Consider the following 20,302-nt stretch of genomic DNA (forward strand, 5'->3'; position numbering starts at 1 on the left):
TGATATTACAAAACATGTATGATTTAACAGAGTATGTAGAAATTCCTGCAGTCATGTTATCCACCCTTGTTAAAATTCATAGAAGTACTCTAAGCCCTAATGAAATTTTTTCTTTTTTATCTGTGATTTTATTACCTATTATTCATTTAAAGTTGAACAGTCAGCCTATGATTTTCCTGCCTGATGACCCAAGCTTGAGCTCTAACCTCAACTTTCACATTTTCTTGGGTTCCAGGTTTGGGACTATTTCTTATGGACAGCAGAAATAATAAGGGAAATGAGAGCCAAGGAGACTATTCGGGACATATCTACTAGCAGCCTGAGACTTACTCAGCATCAACAGCTACTGGCAGAGATTGAAGCACGAGAAGAGAAATATAGTCATGTTGTACAGCTAGGACAGTCACTCTTGCAAGATGAGGAAATAGGATCAAAAGAGGTAACTGAAACTCATTCGAGTTGTCACACGCATTCAGCTGCCTAACACCATTGTAACTATCATTCTGTACTATATTGGGCTGTAAGCATACAAATGCCTGTGTACACTCACCCATTATCCATATGCATGACCTACATTTGCCTCAGTGTGTGACCTAGTTTGGGCACAAAAATATCTGTTCCATTTCTTACTTCAGCAGTAGATGAGTGCTGGCATCTTCCGAGGGCCCACTGCAGCAAGATGGGGCTTATTCAAGAAGTTCACTATGTTCTGAGCAATGGACATAATTCTACCCACTTCCCAAACTGTTTTTTCACACAAGTACTATGCTTCAAGTTACAGTACTGTATCCATACCAGACCAGGCTGGACAAAAACCTGTCAACCAAAGAATGAAAACACTCAAACATACGAGAGAGTTTAAAGATAAATCGAAACATTTTCTGTAGTAATGAATTAAGCTGGTATATTTAACTCCTGGAAATGAAAGATGGAAATCAAAATGTCAGTTTACTCAAGACAAATAGCTTCTAAAATTCTCACAGCATTATTTCTTTTCCAGTACCTACTAGTTTACTTCTCCCTGACAATTCATTAATATGTTTCTTGAATACCTTCAGAAAACTGCAGAGTTCATGCAAATTACTCTCCTGTCTGACCAAGCTATTTCCTGAAAATTTGTTGAATATTGCAATGTATTACTATAGTAACTAGAAATCTTCCTGACTGTAGAGTCCTTTGCCTGTAGAAAAATGTAGGAAAAAATCATTTCTAGAAGGCCTGTGGGTGTACAAAGTTTGGAAGCAGAAATTACATGAAGTCTAACATTGAGGCAAGTATTCACTGATTAGGAGAATACGCTATGTTAATAACTTATTTAAGCATCTGTCCTATCCCAATTTGAAGTGCTATAATTACACTTTTATGACTAAAGATAATGGAGAATTAGGATTTGGTTCTAGAAGGTACACCTGAGAAACCGTTACCTTTCTTTGCTCTTGGCTTTGACTGCTGTATAAGCTGTAAGAAGCACTCCTCCATTCCTGAAATGAGGCACTTCTGATTATCTCTCTGCCCAAATATAAATGCTAGAATTTGTTCTACTTTTTTCTGTTTGATAATTTTGTTGCAATTTAAGGGGCTTATCCACTACTCCACTTAATCCTTTCTCCTCCCACCTTACCCTGGTCCACGGGCTATATAGATCAACTTGAGTTTTTCATTGGAAATTGTGTTCAGATGCAGCAGAAGCTACAGGCTCTGTTGGAAGAGAAGGAAAATGTATACAATGAATGGAAACAGAAGAAGGAGTGGTTGGAGAAAACACACCAAGAACAAATGTTCTACAAGGATTGGGATCACCTGGACATGCTCCTGAACTCACAGGAGGTTAGTGAATTATAAACGCAAAATAAGCAGTTAAACTCTTTGAGCATTTGAACTCTTCCAAACTAAAACGGGCACTACTGTTCACTTACAACTTAAAATCCTTGGGTCTACGTATAGACAAGACACTCTTTTTATTGTTATTGTTTGCACTGTGTTATCACTTGGAGACTGTAGCAATGTACAAGACTCCCCTTTCTTATGGGGCTTAGGTGAGGAACCAGAAACAAAAAGTTGATCCTTGCCTGAAAGATAATTCATTGCAAATAAACACAAGAGCTAACAGATGAAAGTCACAACAGAAGAGGGAGACAACAGTCCAGTATTAATCTGCTTTACAAACAGATGTCAGCATACCAACTGTTTAACCACTGGCAAATTGTTTTATAGGCTCCAGAGAGAAGGGAAATTGTAAAGAGGGTTTGAAAGAGGACAGGATGATTACTTTGCAGGTGTTGCTGGAAACCTCACCCCAGGCTAAGGGTTAGTGCTGGGGAAATTCAACTAGTGGAAAATGGATGTTGGCAGTGTGAGTTAATCCAGCTAAAGGAATTGACTTCTCAGTTCTGCAAGGGAGTTGATAGCAGTGTGGAGAACAACTATGAAAGAATTTGATTGTAAGGAATATTAGTTTCTGTTTGATGTAGTAGAGAAAGATGAGCTAGTGAAAAAAACCTCTCATGAAAAGAGGGCTGATACAGTTAATGCAAAGAGACAGAAGGATGTTCTTATTATCATCCTGTTGCAGTTCTTGAAATAGATATATTTTTTTTCACCAATATTAAATTATCTTTTGTCTTTCTTGCACCTTCCTGATTCATGGAACTATTTTAAAAGGTTCCAGCTTGAGGTTTGACATTTGCTATTACAAAACTGAGTGCAGAATTTCCAGTCACTCTGTGCAAATTCATGGATGGATAGATTGCTGTAACTGTGCTGAGACTTGGCATGCAAACCACATTAATGCATTGAAGGTTGCCAAACTGAAGAGTTGAAATGAAGCTGAAGGTTGTTGTACCCCTGGGTGATTTCTTATTAAGGAAAAATAATTCTTAATTCTCCGGGACCACTGGCAGCATAGTATAATGGGTCTCGGTTTGTGCTGAGCTGTTTTCTGCCAATGCTTTGCCACTGGCACTAAATCTTTTTTTGGGCTGACCCTGAGCTGTGCCATGCAGTCATACTTAACCCTTTGGGATACATGGGCTCAAAACCTTCTGCTAGTCATTCCCTGAAGGAAATCCATATCTTCATAATTCCCTACAACTGGCACCCTTGGCAAGTATGGCCTGCATTCTGAGTTTGTGCCGAAACATGAAACTGAAAGAGTTTCACCTAGGTTCAGGTTTCTGGAGTAAAATATTATGTAGTTCCGCCCATTATTTTTTTTTATTTGTTGCTTAACTAGCAAATGGCAGAATTTGCATTATATCTATCTCAATTCCCTACCAAGCAGTGATACCTCATTGCTAAGCTCCTGAACGAGTTAGCATCATCAGGGAACATATAATCTCTGTACAAAATTTTGGCCACTGTATTCTTTCTCTTTTCATGAAATGGAGATCAGCCAACATGCAGAGGCACTGTGACTATGGCATCGGCTTTGCTGTATATACCTCAGAGGTAAATGCGTGGGAAGTTACTATGGGTTAGAGTTTCTTCTTGCCCCTCAGTCATGAGTCCTGGTTGCAAAAGACTATATCACTCTTACATGAAAGGGGTTGCACCTGGCATTTTTGGTATTCCCCCAGCACATTCTGTACAGGTAAACTGCACTTCATATAATTCTTTATTCAGATGAATTTAGCATTGCCATATGCTGTGAGGTAGACTGCCTCTAGGGGTGGGTGTTCATCACAGACTGGGTAAATTCTCTTGGTAGGATCAGTCACAGTACCTGCCTCCTACAACAAGTTTCTTCAGCCAAAGCAAAGCCTGAGCATGAAGACTGTGACCTTGAGGGCTATGAAGGGAAAGATTCTATTATCAGAATCTTTTTCTTGTAGTATTTTCTCTGTGCACTTCCAAGGAGCCTGGTACTTAGTTGTTCTCACTGTGACTAAGTGTTCAGAAGGTGGAACAGTAAAGTGTGGACACTCGGCTGTCCCTCCCAGCACCCCATCGCACAGATGACATTTTACAGTCAAGGAGAATGACAAGAAAATAAGGAGTTGGTCTCATCCATGCAGGTACAGGGAATGAGGGAGCTACAGTCGTCGCATGCTCTTATGTTCCCTCTACCACCCTCTGCATCTGATTTTTTTTTTTTTAGAAAGAACACTCAGGTTGAAAAGAACACTCTAGCTGTGGAAAGAAGATTCATAAACTTTTTGTTTCTCATTTTTGCTTATATTTAATCCTCAGAAGATTACTGATTGAAGAACTGTTCCTTCTGTGAGAGGTCTGTGCATGTAAGAATTACAGCTGCATGCTCACAGAGTTACTGTTATAAAATAGAAAAGTAGGTCACAGTGGTGTGATCGTGTAGACAAATACCTTTGATATTACAGTCAGTGACCAAGTATCTACCTGCAATATACCAGGGAAATTACAGAACGCCATGGATTTCTAAATTTGTAATCTGGATATCACAGTCAGCCATATGTCTCCTCCTTCACTGACACAGTCCCTACCATCACCAAGTTACCACAATGCCTAGAAGAGACTGTTACGGATTAGTGCTCAGATTTAATCCAGGAAATGTTTAAGTGCTGTTAGGTGAGAAGAAGAGATGCTGAATTTGTTCATATCCAAGGATGCAAACAAACAGACCCTCAATGAGCTGTGAGCATTCAGGAGCTGTGAGAATTCTCACTACTCTGGATGTACTAATCAGGACAATACTGTGAACAGCTTTGCTTTCAGGAATTACTAGCTTTCCTCCATCATAATGACTCATTCCTGTGTTGTCCATTGTTGTCATCTTGGTTTTAAGGTGACACTGAGCAAAAGTACCACGGAGAAAAGGCAACTACCCACGAGCATCAGCTTGCCTTAGAGCTAAAGGGTATTGGTGAAAGCACATCTCAGCTGTACTTCATAAATTCCACTGCTACCTGCTCATTTTAAATCATATTTTGCTGTCTTTAAGTCAGTTTTACTGATTTGAGACCTGGCTATGTCAGCTATCACCTCAAAGTTGTGAGTAATGTCAGTCCATAGTAAGTATAAATAAAGAGTGATGCAGGTTCAGGCTATTATGCTGCTGAGAAGACAGAGACTTTACGTGTTTACATATGAAATAAGCTCTATCTTTGAAGAATTTATGGGATGAAATTACTAAAGAAAACAAACCATTTCAAGAAGAGGTTCATTTGCTGCCATTCACGGAAGAACAGGAAGGAATTTACTTTTTACTGAATTCTAGCCCTTCCGTAATATACGGTGCATCAGCCTGGCCCTGAATAGACATGGCAACATTGTTTTGATTCCTCTACAGCTGGAATTCCTGTATTCCCAGAATACACCCCATTGCTTTTGTTCTCTCATCTCTAAGTGGGATCATTCTTCAAACTGGTTATTCCTGTGCTGCAGGACTCCCATACAAATGAGGGATAAATAGCAAGAACTGCAAAGCTGTCTTTTGCAGCTGCCACCATCTGCCTTATGAATCAGTATATACTATTGGACAGTTAACTGAGATTTCTTAGTCACTATTTGTATTTTACTTCTCTGCATTTGACGAAAAATTGGAAGATGAATCTATTCCTTTTGTATGGAGCTCTGTTACTACTATATGGAGTTAAAATGTGGCTGCATAGAGACGCAGACTCCGCTCCCTGGGGAGACAGGCAGGACAGTAGGAAAGCAGTCCTTTCAAACACATTTTCAAAAAGTATTCAGCCAAGGCATCAATTGAAGACTCTCAAACCACTTTCCCAATGGGGATTTTGTAATTTGCTGCTTTCAGATAGGACAAAAGCAAACACACATTCAAAAAGGATTCCTATCAGGCAAACAAATATAAGCAATCTCTCCACCCTTTGTGTTTCTCCTGACTTTTGCGTTTGAAGCAAAACTCAGTCATGTGCATTTCACTTTGCACATCTGCAAAATATGTGTGTAAGAAAGCTGCTTCTGCCACCCCATAATTTTTTAATCCTATTTTCCCAGTACTTCATATGCCTTAGACCAAGTCTCTCCCCTAGCAGCAAGGAGCAGGGGAAGGAAGAAGGCAACACAGTGTTTTAAACTAAGAACTACTACTGAGAACTGCGCTCTCATTTGCTGTCTGTGCCAGTGTGACGGGTTTGACTTTATGCCAGCATCTTATATTACATCCAAGTTACTTAAACCTTCGAAGGATTTCTGCAGAATTTAGTCTAGGATTGTTCTATGCTAAAGAAAATAGAGCACATGTGGAGAAAATTAGGCAAACATCTATCTTTTTAACTTTTTTTTATTATGAATTCAGTTGTGCCACTGCATGGAACTGTTGTTAGGAAAGTCTTCCGAGACCTGTGAACTGAGATCTTACCATTGGGAGTACAGACAAGCAACAGCTGAAACAGAGAAAGAAGAAAAAAAATCCTTTTTGCTTTGAGCAGAAGCAGTGTCCAGTACACTCTGCGCCGTTCTAACCTTTTCACAGCAGCAGATGCATTGCTCAGGTTAGCTGCTTTCCTTTTTTTCACAGATGAAGTAACAACGAATTTGCAGGCTGTCTCTGGCAGGCGTTTTTGGCTCCCTCCTACTCTGTCTGCAGTCTCACTGTCAGAACGCTCAGGGAGCAGAGCCTCATGCTCCGTAATTTATCTTCCTGCCCATCCCACACTCATATCACTTTGCAGACGTGACAGGCGGTGGTAGCAGTATTAGAAGAGCTGTGCATTTTTATTTTGAATGTGGATTTTTTTAGTTTATGAATTTTTTCCTGGAGAATGTCTATTCATCTCTCATTCCTTTGCTTCAGAGGAAGAATGGAAATTTCCAGTGCCAAAGGAAAAAGGATTAGGAGTTGGTTTTAAAAACAGGGGAAAGACAAGCTTCTGTGGCTTTGGTTTTTGCATCGTTTAGGACTAAGCTTCAGAATGTCATGCGGGGACCATCGCTGCAAACTTTCATCTGAAACCTATGTCTCCACTGTGGAAGTGATGCTGTCTTCCAGCAGAATGACCCCACCTCCTCCTTTTGAATCTGCTGTGCGGGACAGGCCTTTTCAAAAGATGCCAGCATCAGCATGGCATCCTCCCACTGGCCAATCAGTTGCAGAGCTTCCTCCAGGAATTGCCAGCTCACCACCAAGCAGTGTGTCTTCTGGAGCTTACTGTTCAAGGCTAGATGTCGTCCTGGCACACACAGACCAGAGGAAAGGTTTTGGGAGCACTAGTCACTGTGTCAATGCTGATGAGACATCCAAGTGTTCCAGTCCTCCCAGGGACCCTCGGGGCCATGGATATGGGGGTTCTGGCACTTGGTCAACATCTGCATCTTACAGGCAAAATCCAGAAAGAGAAAAAAGTGTTCATCGTATTTCTTCTGAAAAAAACAATCCCTTGAAGCTGGCTGTATCTTTGCCTTCTGATGTCCTTTCCTGCAAAGCTCCACCAAGCTGGACGTCACGCCTAGATGTTGACCTGTCTGCTATTCCAGCTGTTTCTACAGTCTGCAGCAAAAATCTGCATGCATCCCTGGAACCTTGTGATTCTCCACCACCCCAACAAGGCTGTAGCCAGTGCAATGTCCAAATGCCAGATCTCCATGCTTCAATGAAGCTTTACATTTCAACTTGCAGCTTGACGATAAAGCCTCTCCGAGCAGATTCCCATGGAAGCAGTCATGCTCATTCAAGTCTGCTTATGCCGCAGCTAGAGAAGGTGCCTGAAACTCTGGCTGGTCTTCCAACAGGATCCCAGAAACCAAAACAAGGCTTCCCTGCAGGTGGGTCTCCAGGCCTTGAAATCACAAGATTTCATGTGACTTCCTCTAAGTATCCTGGCCTTCCCCAGCAGACTGTCTCCAGAGATATATGGCTGTCACCAGCTGTGCTGACTGGAAGAGGAAATTCAGCTAGAGGGAATGAGGTCACGAGCAAGGATTTAAATCCAGAGCTGATTGTCTTTCAGAACCACCCTTCATCTAGGCCAGAGTTTAGGAAGACTCCATGTGATGGTCTAACACCTGCTCACCACAAGGTTTCCAAAATCACCTTGATACTTGCCACCCCTTGGACTGCTATGCCTATCCAGGTGGTAAGAGAATTTAGAAGAAGCCCAAGTCCAACAATCTTTATCAAAACACATGATTCAGATATAGCTGGTCCACCCTTTCACCCTGTGGAGATTGGGGCTGGCCTCTCTCTGTCAGTGAATCCAGTTTGCTGCTCAGGATTGCTTTCTAGCCATTGGGCAAGACCTGGTTTGAGACCTCCCCAGGAAACATGCACTCTAAAAAGTGTATGCCCTGACAACCTTTTGACAAACATACCAGCTCACACCACATCTTCAACTCACAGAGACACAGAGGGTGCATGGTGTCCATCTATCGCTGTCAACATTGCATCCTTTGGATCTGGGAGGAGAGTGGTGAAGATTTCCATTCCATTCTAGGAACATTTGCGAACAGAAGTTTTAAGTTGTGTTAATCAAGCTATATGGATTTCTTTTTGTATGCTTCATGCTATGTTCCCACTCCCTAGAGATGACTTATGGGACAATCAGAAAGCTACTTGTGTTCTGCTGTCACCGAGGCCGCAGCTACAGCTTGATCCATCCTAAATGAAGCTGAGCACTCTGATCTGATTAAGCACTTAACAAGTGTTTCGTTTTAACCATTAGAGTACTATTGTCAACATGACATGCTCAATGGTCTGCATGTTTCTTACAGATTTTGCATAATTGCATCATAGTGCTCAGCACTTTGAAGGTTCAATATTTCAGAGCCAAGAACTGGTTTTCTTCTCTGCTAGTTGGTCTGGGACAAATCCTTAGTGTACTTTTCTTAGTTTTTTCTGTTTCACTGTTTTCATTTTCTTGTCAGATTATGCTATATTTCTAAATAGTTAATTCCTGGTTTTGTAACTTTTAAAAGTAATACTTGTTTTCAAAACACAAAATATTTAAGTGTGTAGGAAGAAATCACTCCTTTCCCCACCCTTAGAAAAAGAGAGGTACCACCCTTTCCTGAGGGAAATGAAGGGAATTTAGTCTCCATAGCATTCAAATTTGGATATCCCAGCAAAGTTTCTAGCAGTGAAACTCTGGGGATTTTAAGAGGAATTTAGTCTGCCTTCAGACGAACGTTTCATAAGTAAATATTTTAATGATGATGTTGTATGGGCATAGGATTCTGGTCTAACACCTACTACTTACAGGATAGGGGTTGAGCTTGTGAATTTTGAAGGAGGAGGGATAGGTGGGAGGAAGGGATTGTAGCAGTTACGGGAAAACAAACACTGACTTCTCTCTGTGTTTTTCCCATATACGTTTCCAATGTTAGGTAATTATGTTCTTATGCTGATGAGACAGCATGCAGTGGGAGGGGGGAAGGAAATTTTAAATACATTTAACATCAGAATTTTGCATCTAGATTGCGAGGTCAGAAGCCAATAATACAGTGATGTCACTATGATAGAAAAGGTGTATATTTTTTGTTGGTTTTTTTTTTATAATCATCTTCAGTGTGTTTTATTCCACTTACGGTTATAGTATGATACCTTGTTATGACTTCTACTGAAGTGAAGCATGGTACAACATATTTGTGAAACATATATAATCATGGTATTAAGCACATTAATTTACTTTGCTAAAACAAATTTAAATATTTTTTTCATTAATTCTTTTTTGTGTTTAATTTTATCAGAAGTAAGTCAAATCAAACCTTGTTGTTATCTATATGGGCAGAGAGTTTGGACTTGATTACATGCTTTAAGTGAAGGCGTTTAAAATTGGGAGTAATTCTGGCTTTTAGTACATGCTTTCAGCTGAAAGATTATCAGTGGAGTTCCAGCAATCTCAGCAGCAAGCCCAGGGCAGGCAGTGAGGGGCAAAATCTGTGAAGCTTGTTATACTGTGAAAAGCAGAAGCAGGAGAAGGGAGCGGATCCGCACAAATACTTAAAAGAGTTTTTATTCTAGAGAAATAAGAATGACACTTCTTGGAAGACAAATTTCTTTTGGGGCTGTGTCAGTTTCCAGTGTGTATGAAAGTGAAGTTATGGCATCCAGAAAGCATAGTTATCCTAGTGACTAAACTGTTTCATTCAATATTTCTCCAAAAGCTAGAGCTGGCCTGTGCTGTCACATAAGTGTGTGTATAGTACTATTTTATTTAAAATGAATATTTTTTTTTTTTTAAATTGGACTTTGCATTTAGTTCTGCATTAACTTGTATGTAAGAGGTCTTATGACAGTGTGGCTAAATCTATGCAATGAGCTCAGAAATAGCGAAAAACTCTGGTTAAGCAGGGTTAAAACCTCCATTTCTGTGCTTTGCATTGTTAATAACTTGGCTATTTGTAATATGCTCCATTTCAAATCTCAAAAAGGGCCAAGTCCATTTTGTGGTTTTAAGTGTCTTTGCAAGTCTTCACTTAAAAACAAGTCCATTATATAGCTAGTGGTCAAGTCTTTGGTGCTTTTTGTGGCTGAGCATTAAATTCCTGATGATGGGCCATGATTCATAACAGAAACAGACTTGAAAGAAAGTTTATACCTGCTGTGTTCTGTGAGAGACCCTGGTAGGTTACCTGAGGAGAGCTATTCAGTGTTTTGTATTTGAAATGAACACATCTCATTCAAAGCAGGAGTTTGGGGACCTGTCTAAAAATATGCCAAAAAGTGATGCGATTGGCCACAGGCCAGCATTGTGGTGTGGGAGCCAGTTTCCATTCTGCTTTCAGATTGGTATAACAAATGCTTAAATGAAAAAAATGTTGCGGTTCTGATTCTAGCAATTGCTGTCATAAGATTTCTGTTTAAAAGACGAATGGAAAGTTTTTACCTCATCAGCTTTCCAAGTAGCACTGTTAGTGCTACTAGGGCTGCTTTCTTCTGAGTGTATTGCTATTGCCCCTCCTGTAATGTACGCAGCTAGTTTTCTTTTGCACCAATTTTCTTTTGTGCACCAGTTTTCTTTCTCAGTATTAAAACCTGGCTTCCCAAGAGCATTTGCATGGGCTTCTACTTGGAGGACCTGGTCCAAAGCTTTCAGAAATCAGGAGGACTTTTTCCCACTGCTGTAACAGCTGAAGGAATGGGGCTTTGAATGCTTAGTGTTATTTGTGTGTAGTGATTTTCAGTGGGAGCAAGGCACTGAGCACTCCAGTGGCAGCTGCTAATGACTCACCATCCTACACCCCTGCTCTCAGATGTCTCTGTTCTTTTTCCAAAGAAAGTAACCATCTTTACCAGTACATGTTCCTTGCTTTTTTCTTCCACCACAGATATATGGGCAGGAAAACTAATGTCTAACCATTTCTTCAAGTATCACAGAGTTTGCAGTTTCACTGCTAATGGTTACTAAATAAAGGTCCTGGAGTGATATGTGGAAAATTATGGGAATTTTCTGTTTCCTCAGGTAAATCTTTTTTGACCAAAACTGGTAGATAATCCACAAAATATGACAGAGAAGCTACAGTGCTTTTAAAAACAGCATTTAAAACACCAAAACAGAGATGCAGCATGTGATTGTATGTGTACCCCAAACAGGAGAGAGTTAGATTCAGCCAATAACTTTTTATTTTAGTGTAAGTAACAGCAGTGTAAATATGGATGGTAATTATAAGTGCTTTAACAAAGCATTACAGTAGACAGACATGGAGCCCACATGTGTGGAGATCTTCCTCCACAAGAGCTGACCAAATCCAAAAACACTCTAAAAAAAAATATCTGTCATATTTCATACACTTGATGAGTAGGATAGATCAAAGGATTAAAGTTTGAATGACAAAATATCTGCCTTCTGATGGGGGTTGTATTTAACATACAGAGGCATTAATGTTAAAGTATTTCTTTAGGCATCCTGGTGATTTATGGGCCAGACTTATTAAAAACTTAGGCCTGTTGTACAGTGGCCTTCCCCTCTTCTTGACAGTGATGACTGTGTTGGGGTTTATTCATCTTTCTTCTGATACTTGGCATGGATTAGTAGAGAGCAGTCTGAACATCTGGCCTAGGCATGATATTCTTCTGTGCATTTTTCTGTATGTGCAAAATATTCCCTTCATTAACTCCCCCAAAATGAACCAGAAAGTCAGGCCAAGTCTGGCTGTCAGTCCTCTTAGCCACAGCTGCCAAAGAGGGCTGAGTGGCGGCAGCAGCAGCAAGGTCCGTCGGCAGGCTGGAGATCAAGGTGACAAAGCGAGGTAATGACTGAAATCTGGGGGCTGCCCAGGAGGACCAGGGCAGGGCTCAAACCTCCCCTCGGTGCAGGTCAGCCAAGGCTGGGGCCAGGGCTGAGCCTCGAAGGGACCCCCAGGTGGGAGCAGAGGGGCCGTCCAGGGGCCGGGCAGGGCTGCCAGAGCCTGTTGGTGCAGTCAGACCCTGAGAAGGTGGTGTGGATTCCTCTGCATATAACACATGCCTGGGAAACCTCTCCTTCAGAAGATGCCCTGTGGGGTTAAACAGTCATCCAATATTTCTGTGCAGACAATGAACATCACTGCTGGTTTTCTAAAGTAGCTGCCAAAGAGTATCTTTTCTCCCCTATAAAAAACACCCTGTAAACCGCTACAGAACTGTAATGTTTTGCAAAGCAAGAGAGACCTCTCTAGATGTTATTCTTCCTGTGCATGTCTAGGGTTTTAAGGCACAGATTTACCGTGTTCTTTACTGGCCCTCATCTGAAACTAATAGCAGTTGTGTTGTTTCACTAATTCTGTTCTGTTTCTTCCCTGCCTCTTAATTCTTTCACGTTATATCACTGATGTCAAATTCTTCTTCCATCTCTGCTAATTGCACTTTACCCAGGTAGAGTTACTGCCTGGAATTTCTCATCCTTATCCAAATAATTATGATTCCATGAGCTCATAAAAATGGATTACACAGTGCTATGTCCCAGCCAATAAATGCAGCCCCTTGTAGCAGCCTGAACTCCAAAAGTCTGTCCAGTCATATTCACCCCACTGTGAACCTTGTCCACAGGTAATTTTTGCTCACATCCCATCAGAGCCTCTGACTGGGGTTTTTGTCCTGCTGTTGTCTTGTCATTGAATAAGGGAAGAAACTGTGGGCAACTAAATCCACTGGAAAAAAAAAAATTCCTACTGGCCTGCAGAATTTTTTTGTGATAATAAGATAGCTACATTGTTTATTCTTTTGCATTTGACAAAACTGAATGTAACAGAATGCATGAGAGAAGTAATTGGGCAGTCTGTTTTCTTAACACCAGAAAAGAGTCAAGAAATAGTGTGGTGCCTTAGAGATGTATGTTGATTAGTTAGAAAAGGTCCTCGCAGTGTTGAAAGTGAATAGTGCAGAAGTCAGTTTCCTTCAAACTGCATTTGTTATTTTAGACTAAGGTCTTTCTGCATCAGAGATTGACAGGACAGACAGTAAATAAAATTAATGCAGGCAAGTTGGAAACATGGCCTGAAAAAATAACAGATGTAATACATTTGGTACAGATGCAAGCTATGACATTTTTTGGCAATAATCAGCTGCATAAATACAGGATGGGGACAAGGTGGTCTGACCGCAGTTCTTCTGAAAAGTTTCTGGAAGCTTATAGTAGATTGCAAGGTGAACTTGAGTTCATGGTAGTGTGTAAAAGATAAGCACTGTACACAGATACATACAGAAGATTACAGCTTGAAAGGCACATGTAAGCTCCCTGCTGTCTTCACTACCTTCACTCTGGCAGCCTTATTGCCACTTATTGCATCAAGTATTAGGAACCCCATTTCAAAAATAATTGGAAATGGAGAAAACCCAGAGGAGAGCAATAAGAATAATCAGGGTCAAGAAGACACAGCCTTTGTGGAATGATTGATCAGATCAGGTTTTAGCCTAGAGAAGACAGAAATCCCACTGTGCAAAAAGCCTACAAACACATCCAAGGCTGAGCAAATATGAAGTGAATTATCTCTTTAGAGTGATGAAGAGGGCAGTATGTAATGAGATGAAGTGTTAGCAATGCATTTTCAGGCTAGATATTTGGAGAATCTTGCTAATGGCAAAGGTAACGGACCACTGAAATAAATTGCCCAGGGAGGCTGCTAAGTCTCTGTTATTGGAAGTCTTCTAAGAAGGAATCATATAGACATCTGTCAGACATGACAGTGTTGATCTTGTTTTGGATTACAAGGACGGGTTAGACCTCTGCAATTCACTGCCAGCCTTGTGACTTAGTGATTGCAATAAGCAGTGATAGGTCACTTTCCTTAGCCAGGCCTGTTAATGCTTTTCTTGCTCAAGACCATGAAGCTCTGCTATTTAATTTCCAGTTTCAGTTGCCCCCTGTTCCTTTTTTTTCCTCTCAAGTGTACTCTCAACTGCAGAGTTAATACCTCTTCTCACATTTATGAATGGGGTTTATGTGATAATTGATCCATTGAACTATTAAACTTTTTTTTTATAGATTTATTTGAAAAGCAGTGACCTTGGAAGCTCTGTAGATGAAATAGAGCAACTGATAAGGAAACATGAGGCTTTTGAGAAGCTTCTGGCATCACAGGATGAGAAGGTACAAAAATCAACAACAAATGTTCTACCAATCCCTGAGCTAGAATGATTATTTATTTATTTATTTTAATATGGCAACACATTAAATTGTTGACAGCTGTGATGTGCCTGATATGCTTGAACCAAAGAGAAAATGGGGAAGCTTAGTGAAATAAAAGGCAGAGCAGCGGGGAACAAGTGTTAAACACTCCATGCCCAAGTCCTGCCTGTATTGTCTTGCAGTAGACAGGAAAACTGCTTAGTAGGTTGAATAGTGGGATTTAGCAGAAGAAATATTTAAAGCAAGCCATATTGTGTGTTATGGATATCAGAAGTTTCTGCTTTTTTCAGAAAAAGAATCTGTGTCTTTTAAAGCAAGTAAAATACAGTAAGTCAGAGGGGATGACTTGTCTAATTATTTAAATATACATTTGGTATACAATGTCTGTACCAAATTGGCTAGCCTCTTTGTACCTTTGGAATAGATGCTGAATTGCTCACCTGCATGTAAAGGAATCTGCCTGGCTGGTGGCCACTGCTGTAATTCATCCAGACTAGGGCTAAATTCAAACCTGGGGCTGTGCCTGGGTTCCCCAGAAGGAATGAGCTCCCAGAACCCATGCCAGCTCCCTGCCAGACTGACTGCTCATGTTGAGAGCTACCTTCCAACACCTGATTTCCACAAAGCAATAAAACCTGAGCACTCATGGGTGTCAGGTTTGCTCCATGATTCCTTGCACTGGATGATCAGTAGTATAGGGACTCCTGGAGCTACAGCTTTAATTCATTTAAGTAACCAGGGTGCACTACAGAGACCAATGACAAGGATGTCATAGATGTAACACAGTATAGGGTGAGGGTTAGGGGAATGCTGGTTAACTTGTCCCTGCTATTCTTGGTTCATTCCAGAAAAAAAGAGAATCTTTTAGGTATGGAAAGGAGCCTGGGTTTTGTTTATTTCATACCACTTGGAAGCATAGAAGTGATTTCAGATTTGTTGCCTCCTCAGATGACGTCTCTTGAAGAACAGGCAAGCAGGCTAGAAAAGGTTGGTGGACTGGAAGGGCTAAAAATCCAGCAAAAACTGAATGCCATTCGTGAGAGGAAGCAGCAGATCAAGGATCTATCCCAGAGTAGAAGAGAGAAGCTGCAGACCACCCTTCTTCTGGCACTTTTCTACCAGAACTTGGAAGAGGTAAGAGGGTTTTAGACTGGGACAGGGGTGGAAGGCAGAGGAGCTGCCTACCTCTGTTGGATGAAGTGCTTGCCTCTGCCAGACATTAGGTGGAATGATAATCTACTCTGGTATGGCAACTCCTGCCACACTCATGCAAAGGGATGCTCCAATGCCATCATTGTCACTATGCCATCATTGTGGCATTGTGCCCATTACAGCTGCTTTACACATCAGGAGCTCTGCTGAAATAAAAACTAATAAAAGGAAAACTGCCAGCTACCACCTTATTTTTCCTTTGGTGGGAAAAAAAAGATATTTCAAATCAGGGTGAATATAAAGTGGAAAGCATTATGGCAAGGGTGCCAAGCTTTACTAGTGGGTGTTCACTGAAGGCCTTCAAAACAGCGCTGTAACCTAGAATAGCTCTTCAGCTACTGTAGACTGCTCTCTGCAGAATATGTTTGTCTCTGTCTCCTGTTCTGGCCTTAATCCTGTAACTGAGTAGCTCTGCTCCTGGCACTACTGTTAGAAAGACATACTAGGTCAGTCTTTCAAAGGGCAGCACAACGTGTGTGACTGAAAAATGTCCTAGCATCCAGTGTGCTAGCATAAACAACAGCACACAGGCCCAGAGGGACATTTGCAAACACTCTTGCTGGTCTGGTATGCACCCCTTCTGCTGCTGCATCCCATGGATTATCCTCCATGATTTAAAGAAAAACTGCAGGTCCTTGTCACCTCCCAGCCCATGAAAAAAGACACATGTCCTGACACAGGTCAAATTATGATTGTCACCAAAGGAGAATGAATGCCTGTAACACAGCTGCTGATGACAACCAGATTATTTTGGTTTTAGAAAAAGAGTAATCTAAGGAATAAATGGCTGCTAAAATTCCATTTACAGTACAATATATTTGGAACTTACCACCACCATAATAGTCAGACATTTAAATACCCTCTTCTTTGGCTACACTAAAAAGCCAAAGCTGCATGCTGTTTTTTTAAAAACCACCAGTAATGGCCAGTCCACCTTGTGGACTAGCAGAGGTGAGTGGATGGAGTGGACTGTGCATTGTACAGTGCTAATATTTTTAAAAGAGCAATGTAGTGTTGATGGAAAGGTCACATAACTGCCAACATCCTCTCTGGTAGAGAAACTGTCAATGCCCTCCTAGAGATACAATCAACCCATTAGGTAGGAATACTTCCACATTTCTTCCCACCTCTCTGTAATTGTCAAATCAGTGCTTGGGCTGGGCTCCCCCTTCATTCTTGAATTACACACTTATAGCAGAGGATCTGGCCCTGTATAGTGAGGAACATTTCCCTTTTCTCATCCACTTTCTCCAGATAAATTCAGCCAAGAGTTCTATAGGGAGTTTTTGCTCTCAAACTACCTGCTCATTTACCTCACCAATCTAAATTCATTGCCTACTGCTGTAGAATGTGAATGCCACCAAGGAATTAAAAAAGAAAAAAAACCCCAAACTTATAGTAATATCTCTCTTCCTCTTTCTTGGGTAGAATGGAATGTTTAATTTGATTTTAATGATGTTCTGGGTGTGTATGAGTTCATATATAAGAATAGTCCCCAAAGGGAAGTTAAATTGCAGAGATGAGTTTTGAGTTTAGCTGTGAAATCAATGAGGTCATTGCTTATTCTTACTTATTAGGAGAACAAGACCCATAGCTCAGGTCCCAATCCCCTAAAAACTCTCCCTCCTGCAATCATCTTAAATCATTTCTATTGATCAAACAGAATTTTTTGTGTCAGCAGAAAATAGTGATCACTGACATCGTTAAAAGTCTCCTAATTACTCTCTAGAAGCAATTACACAGATTGCTACACACATTAGTACAAAGACAACACAGTCTGTAATTACTGATGAGAGGATGGAGAGCCCAACATCATATGGTCTGCCTAGAAGGGTAGCTGCTGCAGTTTGTACCCTTTTCAGAGCATAGGACTTTGTTTTTTCCGCACAAAACCTGCAATGACTAACTCAAGAGATCACATGCAGCTCATAAAATAGGACACACTCTCCTACAGTAGAAATAGGGCGCTTTTCTAGTTTCAAAGAAGTGAGACAGACTATCCTATTGTCACAAAGTCTGTACTTCAGTGTTAACATGGAAGGCAAATGAGCAGGTTGCTACCTAGAAGTATGTGTATTTATTTAAGTTATTGCCGAGGAAAGTTCATAAAGTTGAAAGTTTTGACTTTTAAAGCTGGCTCTGAGTTTTAACACTGACTTTGAAACTTGCTTATTGTATTAGTGGCATTTAACTTCCTTTCCCTTTCACCCTCTATACAAGAGAATGAAAAAACATTTACTTATTTATCTCAGCAGAGTGAGAGAGATAATTAGTTGTTATCTCTATATGTCTGGAACTGGCACATGCCTTTATATGTTTTAAATATTTCTGTTAAGGATCAGTGTAATTTACAAAGAGTTTGTGCTCTTGAGGTTGCAGTAACTAATATTTTGAAAATGTAGGTTTGCTAAATTGATAGTGCCCACATACTTTATGAGTCCCATAGAAATAAGACTGGTCCCATGTGCCTACACTGAGCGTAACACTAGTCTCGCTGTTGTCTTCGATAAAGTGAAAATGCCTGCCCAGACAACCGTAAGTCTTTCCACAGAAAGGTCTTGGGACAACAGATCAGCCTTGCTTCACATCTGAATGTGGACATGGGGCCAGGAGAAGGATCTCTCACTCTCTAGAGCCATCCTAAGTAAGCCTAAAATAAACCAAGCCACTAAGAGTGCAGATGTGGTTGTGTGGTTTTGTTTTTTTTTAAAATGGCTTGGTTCGGTCTTTCATTAAGCCATTGCTTATTATTAAAAAGTAGGAGAGAAATTGCCCTGTAAGTGGCTATATTCAGGGGATTCATTTGTTTCTTATCCTAACTGTATGGATGAGCCTCTCCCATTCAAATGAGAAGTCAGTTAAGTGACGTTAAAGCGTTAATGTGTGGCTGGGTAATGGGAGGAAGCCCTACGTTGTGAGGAGGGTGTCAGAAATGAAAACAGCAGATGACAGTGTGCTGTCCTGGGCAACCTTGACATGAGGCTCCTTTTTGAGTCTTTAACTGTGCTTTGGAGGGGAACAGTTTCTGGAGAGCACGCTACTAGTGAAAGCTATTTTTATTATTGTTTATAGAATTTCAGCAGCTGAAACAACACTTCAAATCATTAATTAACTGAGAAAATCCTCCAGTTGTCCAGTCTTGTGTAGCTCAGTTCCACAAGGACAGCCAAGATGCTTTGAAACTGATAAAGTTGGCTTCAATCTGCTGTTCTTGTGTTGTCAAAACATTAGGTTACTTCAGTGGTCTGAGGACAACAGGATCAGTTACAACATTTGTCAGGTGTTCAATTCTCAATGTTTTGATGGATAGAAAATATTTCCTTCAGTGCTAAGGGCTAAAGTTCAGCAGACTTCAAAGAAAATTGTGTAAAACTCACTATCCTATTGTCCATTTTATTCTGCATAGATTTAAATCCCTTAAAAAATAATTTCCTAAGAGAAACACATAAGCCTTGCTTTGATAGTCCTGATGATTCACCTGCTTGTCTGAATCTGGTGTTCCTGACTAGCCCATTTTGAATTTTATGAAGTGTAAAAGCGAATAGAGCTGTATTTTCTTTCAAATAATCTGACTAGTGCTTGGTCCCATCAATAAGGCTTTATTTGCTTTGCATTTTCCATTTAGGTCTCACAACATCGTTGAGATCAGGAAATGTTAGTGCTATTTTATAGGTGAGACACAGGATTGTTAAGAATCTTAATCCAGTTTACAGGTAGGTCAATGACAGAGATAGGAGATGAAACTCAGAGCCCTAAATCCAAGGCTCAGCTGTCATAATCTTGTTTTAAATATGTCTACCATGTCAAGGCTACATATCTGCTCAAGGATTCTCTGTATCTAATCTAGAAGATCGTATAATCTCTTTATGGCTTGTGATAAAATTTGGAGTATTCAAGGAATTTCTCATTATTCTTGTGGTCAGCTAAAAAATACTTTCATTCCTATCTGCTTTTATTTCTTAGCAAGTAGAATAGTTCAGAAACTAGACAGCCACTTTCAGCTCCCAGCTCAACCTACCTAGCCAGGCATTAGACACTTGCATAGAGCAATGATGTGTCTTGGGAGGAGGCCACAGGACAGCTGTAGTTGTCCTGCTAACTCTGATGCCTCACACTGCTGCAGGCAGAAGACTGGATCAGTGAGCGCATGCAGAAGCTAGAGGATCCTTCCATACAAGACCCTAGCAATCTGCACGACAAAATGAAGCTGCTGCAGAAACATCAGGTCTTTGAGGCAGAGATTCTAGCAAATGAAGAAATCATCACAGCTGTTAATAAGGTAAGTCCCTCACTTTGCTAGTGTTTTTACGGATCATTGCTGGTTATCCAAAGGACAGATAGATGAAATGAAAAGGAAGGGTATCTTCTTCACCACTTCTATATCAATTATCCTACTTGTGTGACAAGAACCCAGTTGCCATGCCATGGAAATGTAATGCTGTTAATTTACAACAGAGAGATTTGTTAACTGCTCTATCTGGGGAACTTCCATCTTTCCTTATTGCCCAAATAGGAAGATATCACTGACTTGTTCCTTGCCTGGGGTGATTACTGCTACAAAAGGTAAACATGATTTCATGCCCAATTTGTGAACATTCTTGTTGAAA

The 20,302-nt window shown here is 40.6% G+C and overlaps 1 protein-coding gene across 2 annotated transcripts in view; it reads left to right on the top strand.

Annotated features, from left to right (window-relative positions):
- The window catches only part of SPTBN5 (spectrin beta, non-erythrocytic 5), a 109,247-nt gene that overhangs the window by 50,910 nt on the left and 38,035 nt on the right, over positions 1 to 20,302 (top strand). For both annotated transcript variants that reach the window (XR_012650789.1, XM_075030667.1), the window contains exons 35-39: positions 236 to 439; positions 1,678 to 1,827; positions 14,340 to 14,444; positions 15,432 to 15,617; positions 19,819 to 19,974. Coding sequence is in view for 1 of the 2 variants with exons in the window: in XM_075030667.1 (XP_074886768.1) it covers positions 236 to 439; positions 1,678 to 1,827; positions 14,340 to 14,444; positions 15,432 to 15,617; positions 19,819 to 19,974 (801 nt within the window). In the remaining variant the exon portion in view is untranslated. The remainder of the gene's footprint in view (positions 1 to 235; positions 440 to 1,677; positions 1,828 to 14,339; positions 14,445 to 15,431; positions 15,618 to 19,818; positions 19,975 to 20,302) is intronic.

This window comes from Buteo buteo, chromosome 6 (genome assembly GCF_964188355.1).
Source record: "Buteo buteo chromosome 6, bButBut1.hap1.1, whole genome shotgun sequence".
Taxonomy (NCBI): domain Eukaryota; kingdom Metazoa; phylum Chordata; class Aves; order Accipitriformes; family Accipitridae; genus Buteo; species Buteo buteo.